The 26,809-nt window shown below is 39.8% G+C and overlaps 1 protein-coding gene across 1 annotated transcript in view; it reads right to left on the bottom strand.

Annotated features, from left to right (window-relative positions):
- Positions 1 to 22,701, bottom strand: part of IL31RA (interleukin 31 receptor A) — a 51,140-nt gene extending 28,439 nt beyond the window's left edge. Inside the window, exons 1-5 of the mRNA XM_055421720.2 lie at positions 22,599 to 22,701; positions 15,771 to 15,888; positions 14,427 to 14,596; positions 8,442 to 8,593; positions 1,680 to 1,845 (exon numbers count right to left, since the gene is read on the bottom strand). Coding sequence (XP_055277695.2) covers positions 1,680 to 1,845; positions 8,442 to 8,593; positions 14,427 to 14,596; positions 15,771 to 15,888; positions 22,599 to 22,701 — 709 coding nt within the window. The remainder of the gene's footprint in view (positions 1 to 1,679; positions 1,846 to 8,441; positions 8,594 to 14,426; positions 14,597 to 15,770; positions 15,889 to 22,598) is intronic.
- Between the last annotated feature and the right edge of the window lie 4,108 nt (positions 22,702 to 26,809).

Raw genomic sequence — 26,809 nt, 5'->3', positions numbered from 1 at the left:
CATTCATTGTATTAGGTTGAAAAATGAACCCCAAAGATCTAAGTACAAATCTCTATCACCTATAAATGTTACCTTATATGGCCAAAGGGACTTTGTACATGTGATTGAGTTAGGATCTTGAGATGGGGAGATTATCTTGGATTATCCCAGTGGGCCCTAAATGTTATCACAATGGTCATTACAAGAAGGAAGCAGACAGATTTGACACAGAAGAGGAGAAAAAGGTAATGTGATAACAGAAGCAGAGATTGGAGTAATATGCTTTGTTCAAAGGAAGGGGCCACAAACCAAGGAATACAGGCAGCTAGCTAATAGAAGCTAGAAAAGGCAAGAAAATATATTCTTTGTTCAAAATCTCCAACTGTGCCAATACTTTGACTTTAGTCCAATGAAACTGATTTTGGACCTTTGAATTCTAGAACTAGAAGAGAAAAAAAAAATCAGGCTTCCCAGGTGGCACAGTGGCAAAGAATCCACCTGACAATGCAGGAGACACAAGAGAGGGGTGTTGGATCTCTGGGTTGGGAAGATCCCCTGGAGTAGGAAATAGTAACCTGCTCCAGTATTCTCACCTGGAAAATTACACGGACAGAGGAGCCTGGCACGCTATAGTCCCTGGGGTCACAAAGAGTCGGACACAACTGAGCACACACACAGACCCACAATTTGTTACAGTGGCCACAGGAAACTAACACATTCATCAAACACTTGTTGAACATCTGTTGGGGTCAGGCTCTGGGGCAAGCCTCCTGATTTATAGAGCACGGTAACATGCTGAGTGACCCTGAGCAAATTAACATCTCAGCTATCTCACTTCAAATAGAGGTGATGCTACATATTTTATAGGGCTCTTAGGAGAATTAAGAACACTAATAGGAAATCTGTCAATTACTGAATGTTGATTGTGGGCTAAACACATTATTTCATTTAATCTTTAAAATAATTCTGAAAAATAGGTACTACTACTAACTCAATTTTATAAATTATAGTTCATTATGGAAAAGGGGAAAAATTAGTAAGGAGACTGAGTCTTAGAGGTTGGGTATCTTGCCCAAAGTTACTCCATAGCCAGGCTGGATTTTATATCAAGCCCATAGATTTGAAGTATTGGGTTGGCCAAAAAGTTCATTCCAGTTTTCTGTAAGATGTTATAGAAAAACTCAAATGAACATTTTAATCAACCCAATAGTGTTCTTAATTACCATTCCTGACTATTGTAACCTTTCAATCAAAGTGCAATCCTTTTCTCCATCCTTCCTTCACTATAATTAAAGATGTGACCTTTTTTTCTCATTAGTTATACCTTTATCTTTTAGCAGTAGCTCTGGGTTTCCAGCATCAATCTTTAATTTATCATAGGACATCTTTAAATAATATTATACTACTTCAAGCATAGTATAAGAACTTTATACAAGTGTTCAAGATATGGTCCTTTGCCTTCAAGGCAAAAAGTTGCTAATGTCACTAACATCATCAGGGGAGGGCCAGCTTATCCTATAGGCTCAGGCATGTGCCATGTATGCCCTGTGGAGGGGCACTGCACAGACTCTCTGACTCTGGGATTGTAGGATTCCATGATTCCCAAGTACAGCAAAGTACTTGACAAAATCCACAAAGGCTCGATTCAGTTTGCCCTAAACCAGAGCAGACAAAAAAGAAATCACAAGGGACCAACTTGCCTTCTTCCACAGTTATTCCCATTTTTTCTTGACTCCAGCCACTCCAGAACCTTGACTTGTGAGCCACACATTGCAGAGCTACAACATACTCTGTAAAAGCCTGCAGTCCTGTGAGGTTGTATGCTGCTTCTTCATTCGCACAGCTTTTGGTGAAGCTGACTTCCATCTACAAAACAAAGACAGCCTTGAGCTGGATGGGATACCACATGTTACCTATTTTTCTTCTTTACTCCCCAACCCTCTCTTACCTTTCTAAATTAGTAGCATTACATTTCAAATGTTTTAATTTTCATAAATAAACTTCTACACATGCCTGGAGACTGTTAGCATCAAATAGAGGTGAGTTACCCAAGAACCACCACCCCTCCCCCTTCTTGTTTCCAAGCTTGTGAGGTAGAGATTTCTGCCTCTGGGCTGGATGTGAGTGAATCTTGCTGTTCTGGAAGACGCAGGGTGGAGTCCTGGCACCCAATATGGGCCTCAGTTTAATTTCTGGAGGTGTCAACAATACCTAGAGATAAGATCTCAAAGAACACTATGTAAAAGACACCTTGGCAGCATTAAGTTCAAACTCATGTCATGAACAAAACCCAGACAAGTTAAGTGATTATGGACTACCTCAGCATTTATAATCAGCAGAACTAGGATTGGAACACAGTTCCCCTCACTCCCAGACTCTTTCCTTCTATTCAAACTTCCCATTTCACATGATTGGTCTTTGGGTGATCAGTCAAGTTGCTAAAGATCTCAGTATCCTAGGTAAATAAATTCATTTTGACACTCTCTCAATGTGCAGAACAGGGAGAGGCAAATAAACCACCTCCCCTTTCTAGACCTGTTTCCTTGTTAGTAAATGAGTGTGTTGCTTTCTATAAAGTCCCTCTGGACTTAACTCTCCACAAGAAACTAGAAATTCAGCTATGTCTTACTGAGCATGATCACTGTTGCTACAACATGAACTTTTAGCTGTAGGTTTATATAAGTTTATGCTGAGCTTATTAATAAAAATAAACCGTAATTACAGACATGACTACTTTGTGAGGATGCACACTAGCCCATAGAATCTGGCAAGAATAGGAAGTCCTGATATCGCTCATGTGTACAACAACAGCTGTGAAAATAGGTACATGATTATAGGTGCTGGGCCTAAAGGAAACTGGGGCAAAACGAGGATGTGTCTATGTGGCCAACAGCTGAGCATCCCAGCTGCAGATGGACAGTTCTGAACTCCCAGTCTAGTGAGACGGCATCAGAGCAAGGAAGCAGCATCCAGGCCTGAGGGCAATTTTGCTGATGAACCCCAGGTTCCCTGAGCACCTTCCTGCAAAAGCCCCTGGAGACGTTGCAGTGGTAGAACAGGGCTGTTGGGAACATATCTTGGGACAATTTATCATCTCTGGGGAAGTACCCTCCCCAACTGACCTCAGTTATGGGGCTCAGTTAAAACCAGATTAAGACCTTTGATAGAAGGTCAACAACATGGTACTCTCCATGCGTAAATCAAAATAAAAACAGTATTAAGCCATAAAACACATGCAAGGGAGTCTAATGACATTCTATTTTACTTTTCAGGCTTTTTAAAGTACATAATATTCTTCATTTTTAATTTCTCAAAATTTTCCTTCTGCTTTGCTAGTACCCTCAGCACATGCTTGGTCTCTTGCTGGGTCTCCTCACAATCAGAAAGCTCTCTTCACTGTACCTATGCAAACCTGTTCTTCCCAGCCCGAGCCTCAGGGCAATAAAAAATGCAGTTAAAGTTCCAAAGAGTGCTCCCCTAAGGCTTCTTTCAGTTCAGTTCAGTTCAGTCGCTCAGTCGTGTCCGACTCTTTGTGACTCCATGAATCACAGCATGCCAGGCCTCCCTGTCCATCACCAACTCCCAGAGTTCACTCAAACTCATGTCCATCCTGTGGCTTTTTTCTGGTCTATACAGCTTTGGTCTTCACTGGGTCCAAGACCAATTGATACTCTATATTCAGGCTTAAATCTAAAACTTCCCGAACTCAGCACAAGCAATGGACTCCTACCAAAACACTAATTAACTTCACCAGTTTTGTTTTTAGCAACCTGGATTTTGTGCCGAGTCCTAGCTTATTCCAAGTGTTTATGTGTTAAGAGATGAGTCAGAAGTTTTGGAGCAAAGCCTAAATCAAATTCTTAAAACAGTCTTGAAATCCTTTGGTAGAGTGTTCACATGGTTGGTTCCCTTTTATAAAAGTAGAAACCCTTTACACTAGGGCCATGGGGAGGTGGTTTGGAGGCTAAGGTATGGACAAACGAATGACTGACCTTGGCATCATAAAACCCTGAGCTCAACTCTGTAACTGACAAATGACCAAAGCGCTCTACATTGCAATTTACTAATCTGTAATAACAATGGGGCTTCCCTGGTAGCTCAGTGGCACTTGCAAATGCAGGAGATGTGGGTTTGATCCCTGTGTCAGGAAGATCCCCAGAAGAAGGAGATAGCAACTCATTCCAGTATTCTTGCCTGGGAAATCCCATGGAGGAGGAGCCTGGTGGGCTACAGTCCACGGGGTCACAAAAGAGTTGGTCACAAAAGAGTTGGACACAACTTACTGACTAAACAACAAGAAGAAGAATAGTGATCTCTTATTTATAGGAGGGGTTTCCCGGGTGGCTCAGTGATAAAGAATCAACCTTCCAATGGAGGACACACAGTTTCAATCCCTGGGTTGGGAACACCTCCTGAAGAAGGAATTGTAACCCACGCTAGTATTCTTGCTTATGTTTTCCTAGTAGTCATATGTGGATGTGAGAGTTGGACCATAAAGAAGGCTGAGTACTGAAGAATTGATGCTTTTGAACTGTGGTGCTGGAAAAGACTCTTGAGAGTCCCTTGGACTGCAAGGAGATCAAACCAGTCAATCTGAAAGAAAATCAACCCTGAATATTCATTGGGAGGACTGATGCTGAAGCTGAAGCTCCCGTACTTTGCCCACCTGATGTGAAAAGCCTACTCACTGGAAAAAATCCTGATGCTGGGAAGGACTGAGGACAGGAGAAGAGGGTGACAGATGATGAGATGGTTGTATGGCATCATCAACTCAATGGACATGTGTTTGAGCAAACTCTGGGAGATAGTGGAGGACCAGGACCCCTGGTGTGCTGCAGTCCCATGGGGTTGCAGAGAGTCGGACACGACCAAGTGACTGAACAACAGCAACATTCTTGCCTGGGAAATCCCATGGAAAGAGAAGCCAAGCAGACTATGGTCCATGGGATTTCAAAGAGTCAGACACAACTTATTAACTAAACAACAACAATTTATAGGATATTTGCAAGGATTAAGTAGCTTGGAGTATAAAAAAGCACTCTGTAACCCAAATATTGTGTGCGTGGGTGCTCAGTCACTCAGTCATGTTTGACTCTTTGCGATCCCATGGACTGTAGCCCACCAAACTCCTCCGTCCATGGGATTATCACAGCAAGAATATTGGAGTGGGTTGCCTTTACCTCCTCCAGGGGATCTTTCCAACACAGGAACTGAAAACAAGTCTCCTGCAGTTCCTGCATTGGCAAGTAGGATTCTTTATCATTGAGCCACCTGGGAAGCAAACCCATATATGAGCATCACACAAATACGAGTCTTGTTATACGAACATACTGGGATTTGGGAATTAGTTTTTATGTGGTTTAGTTAAATTAAACATTTATGAGCATATGTGGCAGGCAATGAGAAAACTAAGATGAAAATCAAGGTCTCTGTGTTTGAGGAACTTATCATCAAATATGGGCAGAGACAAGTTTAAGTGACTATGTAAGTGCAATGACAGAGGAGGAGCACCTATCTTAGACTCCCAGAAGAAAATATGTCAGACCAGAGTTCTGAGAGATGAGTGGATCTAGCAAGGTTTAGGCCAAGAGGAGAGGTACAAAGCAGAGAGCTGTTCAAGGCAGAAGCACAGAATAATGAAATGACATGATGCAAGGGAAACTAGCAATTCAGAATTACTAGAGAAGCTAAGAGTCGGACACGACTGAGTGACTTCACTTTCACTTTTCACTTTCATGCATCGGAGAAGGAAATGGCGACCCACTCCAGTGTTCTTGCCTGGAGAATCCCAGGGACAGGGGAGCCTGGTGGGCTGCCATCTGTGGGGTCGCACAGAGTCGGACATGATTGAAGTGACTTAGCAGCAGCAGCAGAGAAGCAGGAGCAAGACGGAAGATGAGTTTGGAGGGGTTGATAGGGGCCAGGCCTTGGAGGGTTAAGAATTTAGACCTTTTCCATTAACAATGGGATGAGAACCATCCAGAGAAGACTGGATTGGTTTAGTTGGATTTAGAACTTATTAGACTTAGTTGTGGTTGAGAACTGAAAGGAGAGAGATTCTGGTAGCACATCCCACTCTCCTTCCCACTTCCTCCAGGTTAGCAGGAGGAAGGACCTCTTCCTTCCAAGGGATTGGAAGGAGGGAGGCAAAGATGAGTACAGATGCAGGTAAGTTTACCAAAGAGGTGGGGAACAGGATGCTAGGGATTGAAGTAGTTTGCATGTGTTGCCCTCACTTAGTATTGTAAATGGTTTAGTAATTTTCCAGAGGAATATAGATCCTGGTTTATTTTTCTTGTTGGATTTTATAAAGTAGTCACAGTACTCTGGGATCAGACAAAAGAAACCAAGGGTTGCTAGACAGGAGATCACACAGAATTTCCTCAGATTCACTGAGCCCATGATACGTGATATGAAGATGAGCTTATGTTGTGCTGGGGAGTGTCTTACGTAAGGGTTCCTTTCTGGGTTCCAGAAACTACCAATCAGTGAATCTTTTATTCATATAGTCAGTTCTAGGAGAATGGATCCAGAGTTGGCACAGAAAGGAAGCTGAGGGGAAGAACGAACTCATTATTTCTCTTGACTTGAATATAAGACAAGTGAAACTTAACCAGTTTTCTTTTCTGAAAGAGTTCTAGTCTAGTGGAGGCTAGGAGAATGGATCCAGAGTTGGCACAGAAAGGAAGCTGAGGGGAAGAATGAACTCATTATTTCTCTTGACTTGAATATAAGACAAGTGAAACTTAACCAGTTTTCTTTTCTGAAAGAGTTCTAGTCTAGTGGAGGATGCAATAGATATAGTACCATGGGCTTCACTAAAGGAAAATGTCTAGTGATGGCCTCATGGCCAAGATGAAAAAAGTAGGCTGAATGACTGTGGTGGTCTTCTATATTCAAAGAAGCTTGAGTAAATGAGCTTCTTTTAGCTCAAAGGAGAGGCTGATGTCTTTGGATGGGCTCCGATATAGTCATTCTTTTTGATCAATGATTAGATGAAGGTAAAAAGTGTTATCAAATCTGAAGATATTAAAAAAATTAGAAACTAAAAAGTTAACTCTAGGTTTATTGAAAAGTTAGAAAGTTAACTACAGGCTTTGGGTAATAGAATAGATTCTCAATAGGCCAAAATGATGGATAGGACCAACCTAAATAAATTCAATAGGAATAAATAAAACATCAGCATTTTAGGTTAAAAAGGGATAAGTTATAAGACAGTGGAAATGTTCTTACTAGAAAATCTTTTGTGTGTGGGGGGAAAGTCAAAGATTTAAATGATTTAATTGGCTGGAAGCTAAGAGCCAATAATGTAAGTTGGTTAGAAATAGAAAGTTGATATAATATCAAACTGCATTATGGAAATATGATAATTATTTCTGAATTTTGAGGTAAGAAAATATTTCTCAAGATGCAAAAGACAATAAATATAAAGGAAAAACTTGATAAAATTTGACAGTATTCATATTAAGAAGTTCTGTTCCTCTAAAGTTACCATTAAGAACGTGAAAAGGCAAGCAGCATAGTGCGAGATGTTTACAAGACACATGAAAAATGAAAGACTCATAAACAGAATATGTAAGTAACTCTGATAAGTCAATTAAAAAATCAGATCATCCAACAGAAAAAAAAAGTGTGCAAAAGGCTTAAATCAATACTTCACAAAGAAGAATTCCAAGTGGCCAATAAATACATGAAAAGACATACAATCTCATTAAAAGTCAGGTTAGTGCAAATTAAAGCCATGATTCCATTGTGTACATGCAACAGAAGACTACACTGGAATAAAAATGTATAAACTCCAGCACTGTAAAACATGAATGGATCTTAGAAGCACAATATTGAGAGAGAAAGAAGTCAAACATAAAGAAAACACAAAATATATGGATTCCATTTATATACTGTCTCAAACTACATTGTTTAGGGATGCAGGCTTACATGGTAATACCATAATAAAAAGCAAAGAAGTAATTACCATGAAAACTAGGATAATCATTAGTTCTAAAGGCAGGAGGAGTGTGTCATCAGAAAAAGGTAGGCAGGGGGCTGTAGCATGCTATTTTTCACATCAGTGGTTTTTACATGCACACTGACTTAATAATAATTTGCTAAATGCAACGTTTATGTTTTGTCCACTTTTCTAAATATGTGTTATAGATCACAAAGGTTAGAACAATTTAAAAGGAAATTCCCAAGCTATAGACTTTCAAGAACCAACATAGCTAGACACAAAACAGAATGAAATGTAAAAATAAATTTCTCACTTTTTTGTATGCCCCTATGTTCAGAATGCAAGATGCATATAGTAAAACACTTTTCCAATCTAAAAGGTCCAAATGGGAAACTGGGGAGAAAAGTATTCACTATTGTCTATCTTCTATTTTAAACATAGAAAATGGAAAAAATGATTCCAGATCAACAAACGTCAATAATTATCTTAGAAACATAATAATCGCGTAACTTACCCAGTAGGTACTATTTACTGCTCTGAATCGAAGTGTACAATTTAAAGTAGATGACTTAGGTGCCAACACAGGCTGTGTCCATTTTATTTGAACCATTTGTTTGAGGCCCAAAACTGGTTTCACACTGGAAATCTTAGGTGGCTCGATTTTAGCTGAAAATAAAAATCATACAGTTCTTGTATTTGCACAAAGACCAGAAAGTGCTAATAACATCCACCCAGAATTGCAAAGGAAATGATAGTGCATTTTCCATGATTTAGTGTATGCAAAAGGCATTAGGAAATTAGGGCAAAAAGAATGCTGCCACCTCCCACTCCTTCAAAAAAGAATGTCCAGTGAGGAGAGGCTATACTTCTGTGATTTTTTTTTTAAAACAAATAAGCCTTGTACTGACTGGGTCAGACCTTTTGTCAAACAGAAGGGAGGTAAAAAGAAGCTTCATGACCAGAGAATGGGTGGTTCCTCTTGTCTATTCTCCCCACCTCTCTTTCTTTGACCCCCAGGATGAAGTGCCCAGTAGAAAGCACCTCTCATCTCCCCTGAACACAACAAACATTCTCACCCTAAATCTCTCCTTGAAAAAGTCGGGGGGGAGGTTATAAAAGTAACATAGGCTCATTTCAAAAATTATTTATTTATATTTATTTATTTGGTTGTGCCAGGTCTAAGTTACAGCATGAGAACTCATAGTTGTAGCTTGTAGGATCTAGTTCCCCGGCCAGGGATTGAAGCCACACCCCCTGTACTGGAAGGCTGAGTCTTGACCACTGGACCATCAGGGAAGTTCCTCCCCCCGCCAAATTTTTTAGATATAGAAAAACTACAAAGAAAAACATTAAGGCAACCATAATTCTATCAACCAGTGTGTGTGCTAAGTCGCTTCAGTCATGTTGGATTCTTTGTGACCCCATGGACTATAGCCCACCAGGCTCCTCTGTCCATGGGATTCCCCAGGCAAGAATACTGCAGTGGGTTGCCATGTCCTCCTTTCCATCAACCAGAGATCATCATTATTAGCATTTTTGTGTTTTTCCAGGCTTTTTTCTATACAAGAATTTGTATTTTTTAAAACAAAATTGATGTTATGCTAAACAAATCTTTTGTTTTTATGAAAAACATTATGGAATCAGCAAACATCCCTTTGCATTAAAATTTTTCAAAACATGTTTTCAAAGCTTCATAATATTCTGTTATAGAGAAACAGAATTTGACACTTTCTCTGTTAGTGTACTGTACATAGTGTTTCCAATTTCTCGTTTTAAAGTTCCCCTGAAAACAGAAGCTGAGTCTCAATCACAAGGCCTTGGATTAACACTTGGCATTTAGCAAATTTCAGGTATTTGTTAAGTGAACAAGTAAGTGGATAATAGTTGTATCTTTGTATCTCTCTTGGCTTCCTTAGATCTCCTAGGACAGAAGGACTAAATTAAAAGATATAAACATTTTGGGGCTTCCCAGGTGGTTCAGTGGTAAAGAACCCACCTGCCAGTGCAGGAGATGTGGGTTTGATCCCTGGGTTGGGAAGATCCCTTGCAGAAGGAAAGGGCAACCCACTCCAGTATTCTTGCCTGGAGAATCCCATGGACAGAGGAGCCTGGCGGGCTGGAGTCCATTGGGTTACAAAAGAGCTGGACATGACTTAGTGACTAAACAACAACAACATAAACATTTTTAGGGCTACTTTCCAGCAAATTTGGAAAACTCAGCAGTGGCCACAGGACTGGAAAAGGTCAGTCTTCATTCCAATCCCAAAGAAAGGCAATGCCAAAGAATGCTCAAACTACCGCACAATTGCACTCATCTCACACGCTAGTAAAGTCATGCTAAAAATTCTCCCAGCCAGGCTTCAGCAATATGTGAACCGTGAACTTCCAGATGTTCAAGCAGGTTTTAGAAAAGGCAGAGGCACCAGAGATCAAATTGCCAACATCTGCTGGATCATGGAAAAAGCAAGAGAGTTCCAGAAGAGCATCTATTTCTGCTTCATTGACTATGCCAAAGCCTTTGACTGTGTGGATCACAATAAACTGTGGAAAATTCTGAAAGAGATGGGAATACCAGACCACCTGACCTGCCTCTTGAGAAACCTGTATGCAGGTCATGAAGCAACAGTTAGAACTGGACATGGAACAACAGACTGGTTCCAAATAGGAAAAGGAGTACGTCAAGGCTGTATATTGTCACCTTGCTTATTTAACTTATATGCAGAGTACATCATGAGGAACACTGGGCTGGAAGAAGCACAAGCTGGAATCAAGATTGCTGGGAGAAATATCAATAACCTCAGATATGCAGATGACACTACCCTTATGGCAGAAAGTGAAAAGGAACTCAAAGGCCTCTTGATAAAAATGAAAGAGGAGAGTGAAAAGGTTGGCTTGAAGCTCAACATTAAGAAAACAAAGATCATGGCATCTGGTCCCATCACTTCATGGGAAATAGATGGGAAAACAGTGGAAACAGTGTCAGACTTTATTTTTTTGGGCTCCAAAATCACTGCAGATGCTGATTGCAGCCATGAAATTAAAAGACGCTTACTCCTTGGAAGGAAAGTTATGACCAACCCTGATAATATATTAAAAAGCAGAGACATTACTTTGCCAACAAAGGTCCATCTAGTCAAGGCTATGGTTTTTCCCGTGGTCATGTATGGATGTGAGAGTTGGACTGTTAAGAAAGCTGATTGCCGAAGAATTGATGCTTTTGAACTGTGGTGTTGGAGAAGACTCTTGAGAGTCCCTTGTACCGCAAGGAGATCCAACCAGTCCATTCTAAAGGAGATCAATCCTGGGTGTTCATTGGAAGGACTGATGCTGAAGCTGAAACTGCAATACTTTGGCCACCTCATGCGACGAGTTGACTCACTGGAAAAGACTCTGATGCTAGGAAAGGTTGGGGGCGGGAGGAGAAGGGGACGACCGAGAATGAGATGGCTGGATGGCATCACCGACTCTGTGGATATGAGTTTGAGTGAACTCCGGGAGTTGGTGATGGACAGGGAAGCCTGGCGTGCTGTGATTCATGGGGTCACGGAGAGTCGGACACGACTGAGCGACTGAAATGAACTGAACTGAACTTCCACAAAATGTCATTTTGCTTTCCAAAATAGCTACAGTAACTGCAGTGTAGGTATATAGCATGATTTCTTTATTCATGCCTCTGTTGGTGGGCATTTAGGTTGTTTCTATATCTTGGCTACTGTGAGTAACATTGCAATGAACATGGAAATGCAAGTATCTCTTTAAGATCCTAATAAGATCCTATTTAGATAAATATCAGAACTGGAATTGCTGATAGAGTGCAGCACTTTCACAGCATCGTCTTTTAGGATTTGAAATAGCTCAACTGGAATTCCATCACCTCCACTAGCTTTGTTCATAGTCATGCTTCCTAAGGCCCACTTGACTTCACATTCCAGGATGTCTGGCTCTAGGTGAGTGATCACACCATCGTGATTATCTGGGTCATGAAGATCTTTTTTGTACAGTTCTTCTGTGTATTCTTGTCACCTCTTCTTAATATCTTCTGCTTCTGTTAGGGCCATACCATTTCTGTACTTTTTCCAGCCCATCTTTGCATGAAATGTTCCCTTGGTATCTCTAATTTTCTTGAAGAGATCTCTAGACTTTCCCATTCTATTGTTTTCCTCTATGTCTTTGCATTGATCACTGAGGAAGGCTTTCTTATCTCTCCTTGCTATTCTTTGGAACTCTGCATTCAAATGGGTATATCTTTCCTTTTCTTCATTGCTTTTCGCTTCTCTTCTTTTCACAGCTATTTGTAAGGCCTCCTCAGACAGCCATTTTGCTTTTTTGCATTTCTTTTTCTTGGGGATGGTCTTGATCCCTGTAACTCTTTCAAAAAACAGGACCAGGAAAAATGTTCCAACTCATTCTGTGAGGCCAATATTTCCATGATGCCAAAAATAGACAAAGATATCACAAGAAAAGAAAGCAAGAGACCAATATCCCCTATGAAGATAGACGAAAAAATCCTCAACAAAGAAACTATCAATCCAAATTCATCAACATACAGAAAGGATTATACACTTAACAACCATTTGAAATTTATTTCAGGAATACAAAGTTTGTTAATTTTGTTTAAAAATTAACTCAGAAAGGATCATAGTACTAAATGTAAGAGCTACAGCTATAAAGGTCTTTAAAAGAAAACAGAGTAGAAATCTTTGTGACCTCAGGTTTGGCACTAGTTTATTAGTTCTGACTCCTGAGCATAAGCCATAAAGGAAAAAAATAGATAAATATAATAAAATCATCAAAATTAAATTATGTTTTAGTTTCAAAGGACATCATTAAGAAATTGAAAACATAACCCACAGGAAGAAAGAAAGTATGTGCAAAACATATCTTATAAGGAGCTGATACCCAGAATATATAACTTCCCTGGCAATCCAGTGATTAAGACTCACTCTTCCACTTCAAGAGGCTTAGGTTTGTTCCCTAGCAGGGGGACTAAGATCTCACATGCTGCAGAGCACAGCCCCTCACAAAAAGAACTCTTAAAATTGAACAATAAAAAGACAACATATTTGTAAAATCGGCAAAGTTTATAGATTAACATTTTTCCAGAGAAGATGTACAAATGGCCAATTAGCACATGAAAAGATGGTCAATATCATTCATCATTTGGTAAGTTCAAATCAGAACAGTGAAGTATGATGTAATACCCACCAGGAAAGTCCCCTAATACCCACTAGGATGGTTATAATAAAAAAAAAATGCAATAACTAGTGTTGGTAAGGATATGGAGAAGCTGGTAACTTTATAAATTGCTGGTGGGAATGTAAAATGATGCAGCCATTTTGGTAAAATTCAGCAGTTCCTCAAAAAGTTAAAGACTGAGTTATATGACCCAGCAATTTCATTAGGTATATATCTAAGAGAATTGAAGCCTATATCCACACAAAAATTTGTACACAAATATTCATAATTGCAGCATTCATAACCCAAAAGTGAAAACAACTCAAATGTCTATCAACCAATGTGTGATTAAACAGAATGTGATATATCCCTATGATGGATTATTATTCAGCTATAAAAAGGAATAAATGCTACAAGATGGATTGAACCTTGAAAACATTACACTATGAAAGAAATAAGATACAAGGACTATACTATATAATTACATTTATATGAATTTTCAAAAATAAGTAAATCCATAAAGACTGAAAAGTATATTAGTAACTACCAGAGACCAAGGGGAAGGTAGAATTAAGGATTTCTGCTAATGGGCATGAAGTTTCTTTGAGGGGTGATGAAAAGTTTCTGGAACTAGGTCCTGGTGATATTTGTATAACTTTGTGAATATGATTTTTAAAAACTGGTGAACTGTCATTTTTAAAAGGTGAATCTTTGGGGTGGGAGATGGGATGGAGGTTCAAGAGGGAGGGGACATATGTATACCGATGGCTGATTCACGTTGAGGTAGGGCAGAAACCAACACAATATTGTAAAGCAATTATCCTCCAGTTAAAAACAAACAAATTAACAAAAAAGGTGAATCGTATAACATGTGAATTATATCTTACAAACGATGCTATTTTAAAATTAAATAGTAAAAATGACTGTTTGAAAAAGAATTTAAAAAGTAACAATCAGTGAGATATTTTTAAAAATAAGAGTTTTACTTTCTCCTACAGGAACAATAATGTTTTGAAGGAGAAAAACTGTTTCTTCTAATATAATTTATGGTACAAACTGCAAGAGAAAATCAAGGACCAGCAAAATGTTTCTTCTCATTCTTTTTTTTTTTGGTCAGTTCCCTCCTTCCTTCCTTTCTTCTTCCCTCTGACCCTACCTCTCTTTTCCTTCTTCAAAAGAAGACAAATATTCCATATATCCATAACATACACCTACTATATGCTTGAGCTGTGAATCTACTTTTGAGTTTACAGATATCTCTTTTAAAAAAAGAAGAGGGTATATTTTAATAAAAAAGTACATAAGAATATAAAGTGATACTTACTTATGGTATCTAAGTCCCAACATGTTATATCAGATTTAATTATACCATATGCATTTTGAGCCTCCACTTGAATAATGTAAATATCTGGTGTTGTTAGTCTTGAATAAAAAGAGCATGAAGAACCATTTTTACTTGTAGAATTACAAGTATCATTTTCATGTAAATAACACCTTTGAAAGAAAAAATGATTCAGCATGAGTTTAGTGCAGCAGTTTAGAAACATAAGCATATTTAATATATTAAGCATGTATTTGGTAGCTTCCTTCTGGGTCTCTCTTGAGAACTGTATAGTCCAGAAATTGATGTTTATCTCTCCAGATTCCTTCCTCACCTTCAAGAAGAGAGAAGTTACCATGGAGACCTCCCTGGGAACCCTGTAAATCCATCAAAAGTTACATTCATATAATGCATTTCCTATTGGTAAGAAATAATGACCTTGAAAATCTCAGATTCTAACTTTGAGAACTTATTCTTAAAAGAGAAAAATAAAAAGAATTTGTTAAATACATTAAAGTAGATACATAAATAGAATTTAAAATGATAGTTTTTAATACAACTATATTTATTGATATGGAAAGATGCCTGGTACTCTATTAATGGTGAAAAAAAGCAAGATGCATATTATGTAAATAATGATTACATTAATATGAACTTACATATTTATATAACTCTTCTTAAAGGTGTCTAGAAAAGTCTTCATCAAAATGCTAAAAATTGTTACCTTTGGTGGTAGGATTTTGGGTGATTTTTTATATTCTTCATATTTTTCAGATTGAATTTTTGTCACTGGTGTACACTATTTTCAGAAAACTCATTACAATTATTTTCTTAGATAACTTAAACCCTATCAAGCTGTAACTTAATGAAAACAACTACACATATTGGTAGGAATCAAGTAGGTGGGTACTGCTAGAGTCCTCTAGGGACTATGTGGGAGATGAAACAGGCTGAGACCAGAAGAGGGGGCCCACTTTGTAAGGATTTGCAAAGGCAGGGGTGAGGGAACAGAGACTGAACATACAGAAATATAGAATCATGGAATTTTGAAAGCAGAAAGGATCTCAGGGTTTTCCATGGTTATCATAGAGTGCAAAAATGGCCTACAGGGTAATGTTGTGTCATGGTTATACAAGCATCCTCCCCACCCTCTTAGCTGTAGATCCTATCAGTATGGTTGCAAATAACCAAGATATCACCCCAGTCACTGGATGCAAATAATGGTTATCTAGAAGCTATAATTGAGAAAATATTTTACTGTCTAAGTGACTTGAGTCATGAGTTAAAGTGGGAGCCTCTGCCTCCTCCCCTTACTCTCCCTGATGGCACACAAGCTCCCATACTCACGAAGTTCTCCTGACTGTGTATGATATAAAATTATCTTCTTTCTCCGGACTCCAGGTACAAGTAAAATTTTTAGTATAGTAGAAGACGCAAGAAATGTTCTCAGGCTTAGCTGGCAGGTCTAGAAAAATACACAAACACAATAACTTTAGTGCATGATAAATATTGCCAGCATTAAATAGTCTGATGAAAACAGATTAATCAAAAGCTGGATTTCTTGGTAAGTTACTAGGTATAATAGGTTCTCCTTATCAGGGCCATGGAAAGAATCTAACTCCATCTCTGCAGTTACTCCCTTTAAACAGCTAGATTTTGACTTAAAAAACATTTCTTATATTTTTATTCAAGGAAATTCCTACCAGATAAGAAGTAAGAAGTCCATCACTTGTAGCAAGTAAAATATTGGAGCAGGGGAGTGAAAGTAAGACGGAGCAAAAACTCGGATGTCAGGGTTCTTGGTGCAACAGTACAAACACACATGAGTCTGAAGAACCACGGTCATTTGGGCTGGTGGCCTATTTCACCAGGCATAGCAAGTCTAGTTGGAGCCTCATGTACCACTCAGCACCAACTCCAGCATGGTATGGAAGTCCTAGCACTGCAGAGAGTGGGCTGGGGAAGATCTTCACATAAGCTCTGAACAGGTGAGAGCAGCAAGCAGGGATTCAGAAGTCCCCAGTATCTCAGGGTGGGGAACTGTGGGTGGGTGGAGCTGTGTGGTGTTGGTCCAGGCCTGGGATTCAGAAGAGATCAGGCATGTTCAGGGTGATATGGCTGTGGATCAGGCCTGGGATTCAGATGAAGAGGCTTCTGTGCCAGGGGGATGTTAAGACCACAGGCAAACAGCTGGGACATGAACTTCAGGAGTGGGTTTGGCAGTGATACCCAAAGCCCATGCAAAGCTGGCTGCCTGGCAGCAAATAGCAGAGAAGGGATAAGACCCTAGCAGACCATCCAGAGGGAAACAAAGACTTGCTCACACAGATTTAGGAGACCGGGACTCTGAAGTTAGGTAAACCCACTCATATACCCAGACACCAGCCTAGGCAGGTGTAGGGGGACAGGCAGAAAACTCTGGAACTGCGCACAGTTACCCCAGAGAGACTGAGTCAGCTGAAGAACACTAAATCAGAAGAAACGAGACAATGCTAACAAATGTAAGTGCTGCCTGTGCTATCCCCTTCCTCAGCCTTGCCTGCCTTTCCTAGGGGAGGAGGGACTTGTTGAAAACTGATTAGCTTAATCATAGAAAATAAGAATGTCATAAATATCTGCATATATGACTAATGTATACATTTCAACTCTTCCAGAGGTAACACCTTCTAATAGGAAGTCAGTAATAAACAGTTTCAGAATGGGTTGTATTCACTGTTTAGATTTGGGACTTTCGGGATTTGTATATTCATTCATGGGCTTCCCTGGTGGTTCAGATGGTAAAGAATCTGCCTGCAATGTGGGAGAGTATGGTCTAAGAAATGAGAGTTGTCCACATAGGTAAAGCAGCCCCTGGGAGTGACGAACAAGAGTGAAGGAGAGCGAGGGGGCCTTCATGTCATGTCCACATTTCCAGCTTTTTCCTGAGAAGCCTTCCTCTGAGTCCTGCAGATGAGCCTGATCCTGACAACACCCACCAGTTAGTAGTTAAGTCAATGACTTTCTATCTATGTTACTTGCATGCTGAAAACCATGAAAAAGCTGGTGATCTCCAACAGCTTAAAGGACCAAAGTTAACTGACCTGAACCAAATAATACTACATGTTAAGTGGAGATCAGAAGGTAGACCAATTAGCCCAGTAATTCCTCAGAGAGCCCACATAGCTTGAAAACACTCCCTCAGGATTCCTCAGGACAGCAAGCAGAATATTAACGGATACACACTTCACAACTGTCAGTGGGGACAGGTGAAATCCTATGAGAGGGTGAGCAAAGTGTTAGCCAACAATGTCCCCAGAGGAATGGCTTTTACACTGACTGACTCACTCTTTGGCTCAGAGATTTCGGCTGTATGTGTTTGTGTATACATGTGGGTCTGTCTTTAGTCCTCTGGCCAATTTCCTTACAAATCGTCATCCAAAGCTAGCCTGCCCTCCACCTCCATTTCACTCATGCCAGCACATGTACTCTTAGCAGGATATCAAAGTTGATCATTGGCTGGAAAACAAAGAAATAAGATGTCTTTCCCTGACTCCTCAGAATAGTCTTTAATTTTGTACTATTCTCATTATGGCCCCCTACAGTCACATTTTATTTCCACCTTCATTCTTGGTCTGCCTTGCACAGGCTGACTCCAAAGACAGCCACCAAAAAAACCAGTGTAGAAATAGATGGACAGAGGAGCCTTGGACACGACTGATTTAGCATAGCACAGCACAGGAACAGATCCTTGTGGATCTATCTAAACACATCCCCATCGAACCACGGTGAACTCTGGTCTTTACTATTCTTCCTTGAATATCTCTCTTTAGCTCTTTCAGAAGCTTTGATTAATATCTATAAAAACCATAAGTCAGAGGGGAATCCAACCTCTGGCTACCAGAACCATCAGTGTCATCAGATATCAGAAGAGAAAGTAGTTCTAAAAATGATTTTCCTCTTCACCTGAGGTTTTTTTAAGGAGCTACATTTGTTTTATTCTCACTGTTTGGTATATGGCAAGACAGAAATATTCTTGGAGAGGCCACTTGATATTGGTATAGAGAAGGAAAAAATTATGTTTCCTTTTACTCTCCTGGGTTCTCCAGCTGGGGCCCTGTAAAATTAGACTGACAAAAGACAGATCAATAAGAGAAAAACATTATATTAATGCATGCAGTGAAATTACACAGGTGAAAACTCAATAAAGAGTAACTTAAAGAGGTGGTTAGAACTTGGGCTGATACAGCATCTTAAGACAAAACCAATAGTAGAGAACTGACAGGGCAAAGGAAAATGAATTTAGGCTTTCAAGGGTGGCAAACTGTGGAAAGGTAAATACATGTGAGGCACTAATGGAGCAGGGTTTACATGTGCAGATCCATCCTGGCAGTGATTTTCTGTCTTCCTCATGGTCATGAAGCTCCTCCAGGAGAGAAGATTTCTAGCAGTCCTCACTTTTCAGAAGTTTCTTCTTTTAAACAAATAAAAGAAGTTCCACAAAGACTTCACTTCTGCATCTATTGATTCTCATTTGACTCCAAATCAAAATAAATCCTTATGCCAAAGTGGTATATTTTGGGGTGGCATATTCTGATCCCCTATGTTTGTGTTACAAAATAGATTCATGATAAATAAAACGAATGCCCAGGAACATTTCCAGTGCTCATCAGTATTTCCCCTTCCCGGATATATGGGAAGATTTTATTTCCTTGCTTCCTTGAAATTGGGCATAGCAACATGACTTCTTTGGCCCCTGACATGAAAGGAGACTAAAGCGCTACTACGTTATTATCCTTTCTCTCCTCCCTCTGCCCTGCACACCCTGCAAATCCGTGTTGAGATAATGAGTCTCAGGCTGGTACAGCCTCCATCAGCCTAGGTCCCTGCTTACCTGTGATGGACATATAGACTTTGTTGTCTTAAGCACTAAGATTTGGGGCTTGTTTATTTTCATAGCATAAACAACTTTCCCTGCCTCGTGTGAAAAATAGCTTGCCTGAAAATTCAAGATTTTAGGACTTGGGGGAGGAATTCATTGAAGAGTAATTTTCCCTCTTCTCTTTGTTATGTCCTCATGACATCCTAACTCTGCATATGACCTCAGGGCATTGTAGATTTGTTTTATCACAAATGAGGGTGTCAAGGGGAACTGGAATAAAAAAGGAAAACCAGATCAACAGATAGCTTCAGTTTTGCTTTCTTTCTTTACTTATAGTTATTACTTACAGCCTCAGTTATCTGGTGTTGATCCCACACATCTGAACTGCCCTGACTTATGTAATAGAACTGCCAGTGAGTAGCAAGGCTTATACATCTGTTGTCCTGCCTATTTGTTGGCAACTAGTGTGCCTATTACTCAAAAGCCTCTTGATGATGAAAGTGAAAGAGGAGAGTGAAAAGGTTGGCTTGAAGCTCAACATTCAGAAAACAAAGATCATGGCATCTGGTCCCATCACTTCATGGCAAATAGATGGAAAAACAGTGGAAACAGTGTCAGACTTTATTTTTTTGGGCTCCAAAGTTATGACCAACCTTGATAGTATATTAAAAAGCAGAGACATTACTTTGCCAACAAAGGTCCGTCTAGTCAAGGCTATGGTTTTTCCCATGGTCATGTATGGATGTGAGAGTTGGACTGTGAAGAAAGCTGATCGCCGAAGAATCGATGCTTTTGAACTGTGGTGTTGGAGAAGACTCTTGAGAGTCCCTTATACTGCAAGGAGATCCAACCAGTCCATTCTAAAGGAGATCAATCCTGGGTGTTCATTGGAAGGACTGATGCTAAAGCTGAAACTCCAATACTTTGGCCACCTCATGCGACGAGTTGACTCACTGGAAAAGACTCTGATGCTGGGAAAGGTTGGGGGCGGGAGGAGAAGGGGCCGACAGAGAATGAGATGACTGGATGGCATCACCGACTCTGTGGATATGAGTTTGAATGAACTCCGGGAGTTGGTGATGGACAGGGAGGCCTGGCGTGCTGTGATTCATGGGGTCGCGGAGAGTCGGACACGACTGAGCGACTGAACTGAACTGAACTGAAGTGTGCCTATTTTAAGTTTTATTCAACTTACCTCTAATTAGAATATAAATTCTTCATCAAAAGACTGTCACAAACATTATATAATTTTGATAGAGCAATGGAGGGCATTTTACTTCTGTTTTTCATAAAACCCCAAGAGTACTCACAGTACTCTTCAAGACTGCCACAGTCATGAGAAAAAAGGGAAGACTAAAGAGCTGTCACCCACCAGAAAAGACTAAGGAGACACGACAATTCAGTGCAATATGCTACCCTGAATCGGATCCCAGAATAGAAAGAGAGCATTAAGGAAAAACTGGTGAAATCAAGTCAAGTCTGGAATGTACTTAATAGTCATGCGTCAATATCAGTTTATTTCAGCAAGCACACAATGCTATTATAAAATGTTAGCAATAAGGGAAACTGGATAAAAGGTATGTAAAAATTCTCTGTACTATCTTCACAATTTTTGTGTAAATTTAAAACAACAGAATGCTTATTTTTTGCATGTGGACAACTAAAGGCTACATTTGCCCCTCACACACATGTGTCCTTCCACATGTTAAGAAAAAGCATATCAACATATTGCTACATTTCTAGAAATAACTGTTTCCCCTATTTTTAGAAATAAGCAGAAATATTCAGAACTTTTCTCTAAAAAGGACCAGGAGAATGTTCTTGCTTATCAGCGAATTTCCTATATGCAAAAAGAACAATTTTCAAAATTAAAAAGATCTTCTCAATATCCCTTCTTCCCCTCTACGCTCATATCACTTTGGTGTCATCGCAAAGTTAAATTTTGCTGTGAACAATGTCTTGAAATAAAAGAAGGGCAAGGCTGAGACCAAGGGGAAACTGTCTAGAAGGGAAGTAGTATGGAAACTGGTGTCAGTTATACAGGAAATGGTATTAATGAAAGGTAATAAGAGAAGACAGAGATACAAGATTGAAAAAGACAGGTTGAGGGGAAAGGTGTCATGTTACTTATAAGCAGAACTTTAAATTGGACAATTGGAAGCAATTGGGGATTTCTGAGATGGCCAAGAGAGACTGAATGAGACAGAGACACACAGTCCTACCTGCTGTATTGTCCACAACGCTCTGGAGTGTCACAAGTATAACCTCAGGGGCCTGCAAGGTGGGCCAGGCCATGCCAGAGGTCCGGAAGACATTCTCATTGTCTCTGGAACACAACTGCCATCTGGGTGACCTCCAACTGTGATACGTTGCGGGCTGAGTTGTGTCCCTCCCCACAAATCTCATATGTGGAAGCCCCACTCTCTCTGCTGTGCCCCACAAGGTGACTGCATTTGGAAACAGGGCATATAAAGATGTATTGACTAAAATGGGTCCTTTACAGTGTGTCCTAATTCAATCTGACTGGTGTCCTTATAAGAGGAGATTAAGATACACAGAGGGATGACCACGCGAAGAGGCAGCAAGATGATAGTCATCAACAAGTCAAGGAGAGAGGTATCAGAGAAAATCAACTCTGCAGACACCTCGACCTTGGACTTCCAGTCTCCAAAACTGTGAGAAAATAAACTTCTGTTGTTTAGGCTATCCAGTCTGTGCTATTTTGTTATATAGCAGCCTGACCAGACCAATATTTATACTACATGCCTTGTCTACATTCCTAGTGCTCAATCACCATTTCTTTTAATCTGGTCTTATCTTTTTAAACATAATATGTGATCTAAGCAACACATCTTAGATCTACAAGGTATTATATGGCCATTAGGCCCATAGTTTTGAGTTGGACCATTGTAGAAACATGTTGTTTCATTTCCCTCTATACCCTTGGAATTTATGGCAAATAGTGTGAAAATGTATATATGCTTTTATGTGTGTATTCTATATGAACCAATGCACACTTAACACAGGAATCACCAAAGATAATCACCTACTATTACTCTAAAACAGTGAATCTTGACTTTCAAAGGGTCATATCTCCCTTTGAAAATATGATAGATCATCTTGCTAAACTTGTGCATTTATAAGTATCTATCAACACACACATACAACCCCACACAAATTCAGGGAGTTCACAAATCCCCCATTGTTCATCCATGAATGCCCATGTCCAGGTGCCCCTTTGTTCTCAAGTTAACAACTCTTATTCAAAAAAGGCAAAAAGAATCACATAATCCATAAAAGGGCACAGGCTGACCTACCTGCCAGGCCAAATTTGCAGAGCAGAGGGAGCGTCCACAGTGTCCAGGCCCACATTGTTCCCAAATAACGCAGGGAGGCTGGAAAGAGAACAGAAAATATCATCAGTCAAGAGTTAGTTTGCTTCCTGTCTCTTCTCAACAGTTCTGTTTCTAGTGACAAACGGATTCTGGGAATTTTGAGGAAAAGTATTTTATTTTATATATTTTGTATTACATTCTGTTATATTTATTTGGTTAGCATCATATAGATCACTCTATGATTATTCCATTACCCCAGTCAATATTTTTGTCCACAGTTAATTCTACTATATAATACAAAACATACACCAGCCAGCAAGAATACACTCCAGAAAAACAGTACTGTCCTCCAGTCCCTGCTCAGTTCCTGAGCACTCCAGCTAAACAAGACATCTCGTAATTTCCCAAAAGCACCATACAATTGCACATCTCCATGCTTTGTCCATGTGGTTCCTTCTGTCTAGAATGTCCTTTCTTCCCTATTCCTGACAAAGTGATCCATCTTTCCAGACTCAGCTCGAAGCTAACCTTCTCCAAGCACCTTCCCTGAATTCCCAGATGGACTCAGCCCGCCAGTCGGCCTCTGTGCCCCACCCACCCTCCATGCCATCTGAACCATGCACGCAGCACACAGTAGTTTACCTGCTGGCTTCTCTACAGATAGGGAGCTTCTGAAGAGTGGAGCTTCTCTCTCTGTGAAGCCTGAGTGTTGAAGGCAGTGCCTGGTACCTGGTAGACATTCACTATTGTTTGTGGAATAATTAGAGTAAAAAGTCTGCTGGCTCCTCACGTCATCCCAGATGAGATGGTGAGATAGTCTAAGGATTAAAGCAAATGTAAACGCAAAACTCGCTTTCAGAAAGAAATAAATGATGCTACATTTTCAGCTGACATATCATTATGGGGGGAAAAGGAGAGTTCTCAGCAAAATAAATTATTTTAGGAAAAGTTGAATGCAGCATTTCTGGATGAAAACCACAGGGATAACATTTTCTCACACACAAACCAGTTGAAACACCTAACTAAAAGTGCCTAAGGCAAAATAAAGCAGAGTGAGAACTTGGATCCATAGTAATAGAAATACCATTATGAAACAATAAAAGATTTGTTACTCAAGAGCTGTGACTAATCTCTCCAAAAACAACCATCTTGATTTAAATGAGTATAAAACTTAGGAAGTTTTAAAATTTTTCAATGAAGAATAAATGTGTTCTTTGAAAATTAATTATAAGAGCAATAGAATTTTTTTTTTTGGCCTTGAATAGAATTTTATTTTATTTTTTTGGCCTTGAAGCATGTAGGATCTTAGTTCTCTGACCAGAGATAGAATCCGTGCCCTCTGCAATGGAAGCTCGGAGTCCTAACCAGGGAATTCCCAGTAATCACACTTTTAACATCCAACTATTCACAATGTTGTCTTAATTTTCTCCAGTTCTTAGCCAAAAAACATGCCTTCACAAGTTCTAAAAGCATACTGGAAAGGGAGGGAGGCCCAGTCATGAAGACACTATTAAAGACATGATGCTGACAGCCTCAATGATTGAATAAATAAACAATTATAGGTGCTAAAGCTCAAATTGTTATTCCAACACAGGGTTTTGCATTCTAAAATCTTATCAATATTAAATATTGAATATTTTGTACTTAAAATATTTTAATTAATTGTAATTATTGCTTCTTTGCTTTACACTGAGAATACTCATCTATTATTTGTGAATTTTTAAAGCCTTTACAAAAAACAGCAGTACTAACAGTACTAAATTATACCCAGAGAAGAAAAAAGGGTTGAGAACCACTGATCTACTTGCAGCAACAGAAGCATGGATAGTAATAGCAAATATCACCTGGTAAGTGCTGAAATTACAATAGTGCAAGGAGAGCACAGAATGTCCAAAGAGAGGAAAGAGCTGATGACTGGGGAAAGTCAATAAGCTTTGCTGGAATGACAACACCCTAACACCTGTTCGTCCTCCAGTGCCTTTTCCACTTCCCCTCACACACCGGAGAACCACCACTCATGACTGCTTATTGGGAGGAAAAGTGAACAAATGTGAGGTACCTCCCAGGAACTTAGAAGTAAGTTCAACTGAGAGTTCAACTAGCAAAATGTGTGCACAGAAGTGATCCTAGTTAACTGTAAGAGTAAATCAAGAATGTATTTGTAAAATGGTACTTGAAGAACTTGAGTTCACTCCGAACTTCTTCCAAGGAAGCCTGGGTGTAAACTCAAGAGAGTTGGATATGGAAAATTAACATTGTCATTTAGTTGCAGGAATTTATTCAACTAAATGTATCCTAAATGGAAGGAGACTATGGGAACAGAAAGGAGAGGTCACAGAAAAAAACGTTAGCAGTGTTCATCGGTGTTGATTGGGTTTCCCTGATGGCTCAATGGTAAAGAATCTGCCAGCCACACAGGAGATGCAGTTTTGATTCCTGGGTCAGGAAGATCCCCTGGAGGAGGAAATGCAACCCATTCCACTATTCTTGCCTGGAGAATCCCATGGACAGAGGAGCCTGGCAGGCTGCAGTCCATGGGGTCACAAAGAGTAGGACACAACTGAGTGACTAAGCATCCATGGAAGGAAATTATGAAGTTTTCCATTGCTGGAGTGACATATAGTTGACCTTGAGCAATGCCAAAGTTAGGAGCACAGGCTCTCCACACAGTCAGAAATCCACTCACATAACTTCTGTCCATACACACAGTTCTTCCCCATCTGAGGTTCTACAACCTTGGATCAACCAGTCACGAACAGTGTAGTATGACAGTATTTACTATTGAAAACAAGAACACTTATAAGTGGACCCACACAGTTAAAATCCATGTTGTTCAAGGGTCAGCTGTACTCTATAACAGTACAATCATTAGACTTCACCACAGCCTTAATGAAAGATATCTCGAAACCCAAAATTTCCATGATCGCTCTGATTCTGTGAAGCCATTTCTGATCATTAATAATTTAGCAGAAGTTCGGAACCTGAACAAAGGATGTAAGCCTTCTAGTAATTAGAAAAGACTACCCTCTTTTGTTTAAACATACCAGCCTCATGAAGTCTTACATGCGGTAATCAGCCTCCCCCAATCTGAGCAATTCTGGGTGCAGCAAGACTGTGGGCTATAGAAAATTCACGAAGATTATCCTGTGCTCTTAAGGAGAACCATCAAACCATTACCTCCATTGCCTGACTCATCGGCGCTAACTTTTAAAATGCAGCAGCTTTGAATAACTGTCTCCACTAAGGGGGCACTTCCTAGAAATATACACCTTCTCATTAGTGGTGCCTGATTTGAATATAAGAGGAGCTCTGGAATTCTCAAACAACACTATGAATATTCCATGCTGACCAAAGGACTCAGAACATAAAGTGATGCCACTTGAGTAATTTTTAGTGTCTTATCTTTAAAGTAGTAGCTACTGTTAGGAGTACAATGACTGGACATGAAACCAACCAATTATTGCTGACTACAGCAGTGCTGGAGACAAGAAAACAAGGGAAGAGATAACTGCTCTTGCCAGCTGATGTTAAACTATCCCTTCCTCTCCACATTCTGTCTCCTATCACCCAAGCAGAAGCACTAGCGCAGCTGTTTTACTCTCTAGCAATCTCCCATTACACACACAAACACCTCCACCACCCCACACACAGGCTGTCCTTTGGAGCTTCAGTTCCCATTCAAGGCTATGTCCTGGAGGCTATTTTACCTGATTTCGCATGCACACAAATATATCACTATATGACCCTGCTTTCATTCATTCATTCATACAGTTACTCAGTTAATGTGTGTTGATACCCATTCTGTGCCACAAACTGTGCAGAGTATGGGATCGAGTTTTTAAAGGATGGGCAAAGAAGTAAACCCCAGGGATAGCAACATACTTTCACAAAATTTCTATTTTCATAAGTCTAAAGCAGTCAAATATTGGGAATTTCAGCCTAGTAAACTAATTGAATCTTTTCTTTTTGGGTGAGGAAATGCTTATGTACCTTATCCAAGATGAGATTAAGAGCTATCAGCATGGTGACTATAGTTAATAATACTGTACTGTATATTTGAAAGTTGCTATGGCAGTAGACCTTAAAAGCTCTCATCACAAGAGAAAAGTTTTGTAACTATGTATGGGCTTCCCTTGTGGCTCAGCTGGTAAAGAATCCGCCTGCAATGTGGAAATCCTGGGTTCGATCCCTAG

Source organism: Moschus berezovskii, chromosome 18 (assembly GCF_049115385.1).
Source record: "Moschus berezovskii isolate FMDL1 chromosome 18, NW_MosBer_1.0, whole genome shotgun sequence".
Lineage (NCBI taxonomy): Eukaryota > Metazoa > Chordata > Mammalia > Artiodactyla > Moschidae > Moschus > Moschus berezovskii.
Note: the sequence above shows the minus strand (reverse complement) of the source record. Positions and strands in the feature narration are given on the sequence as shown.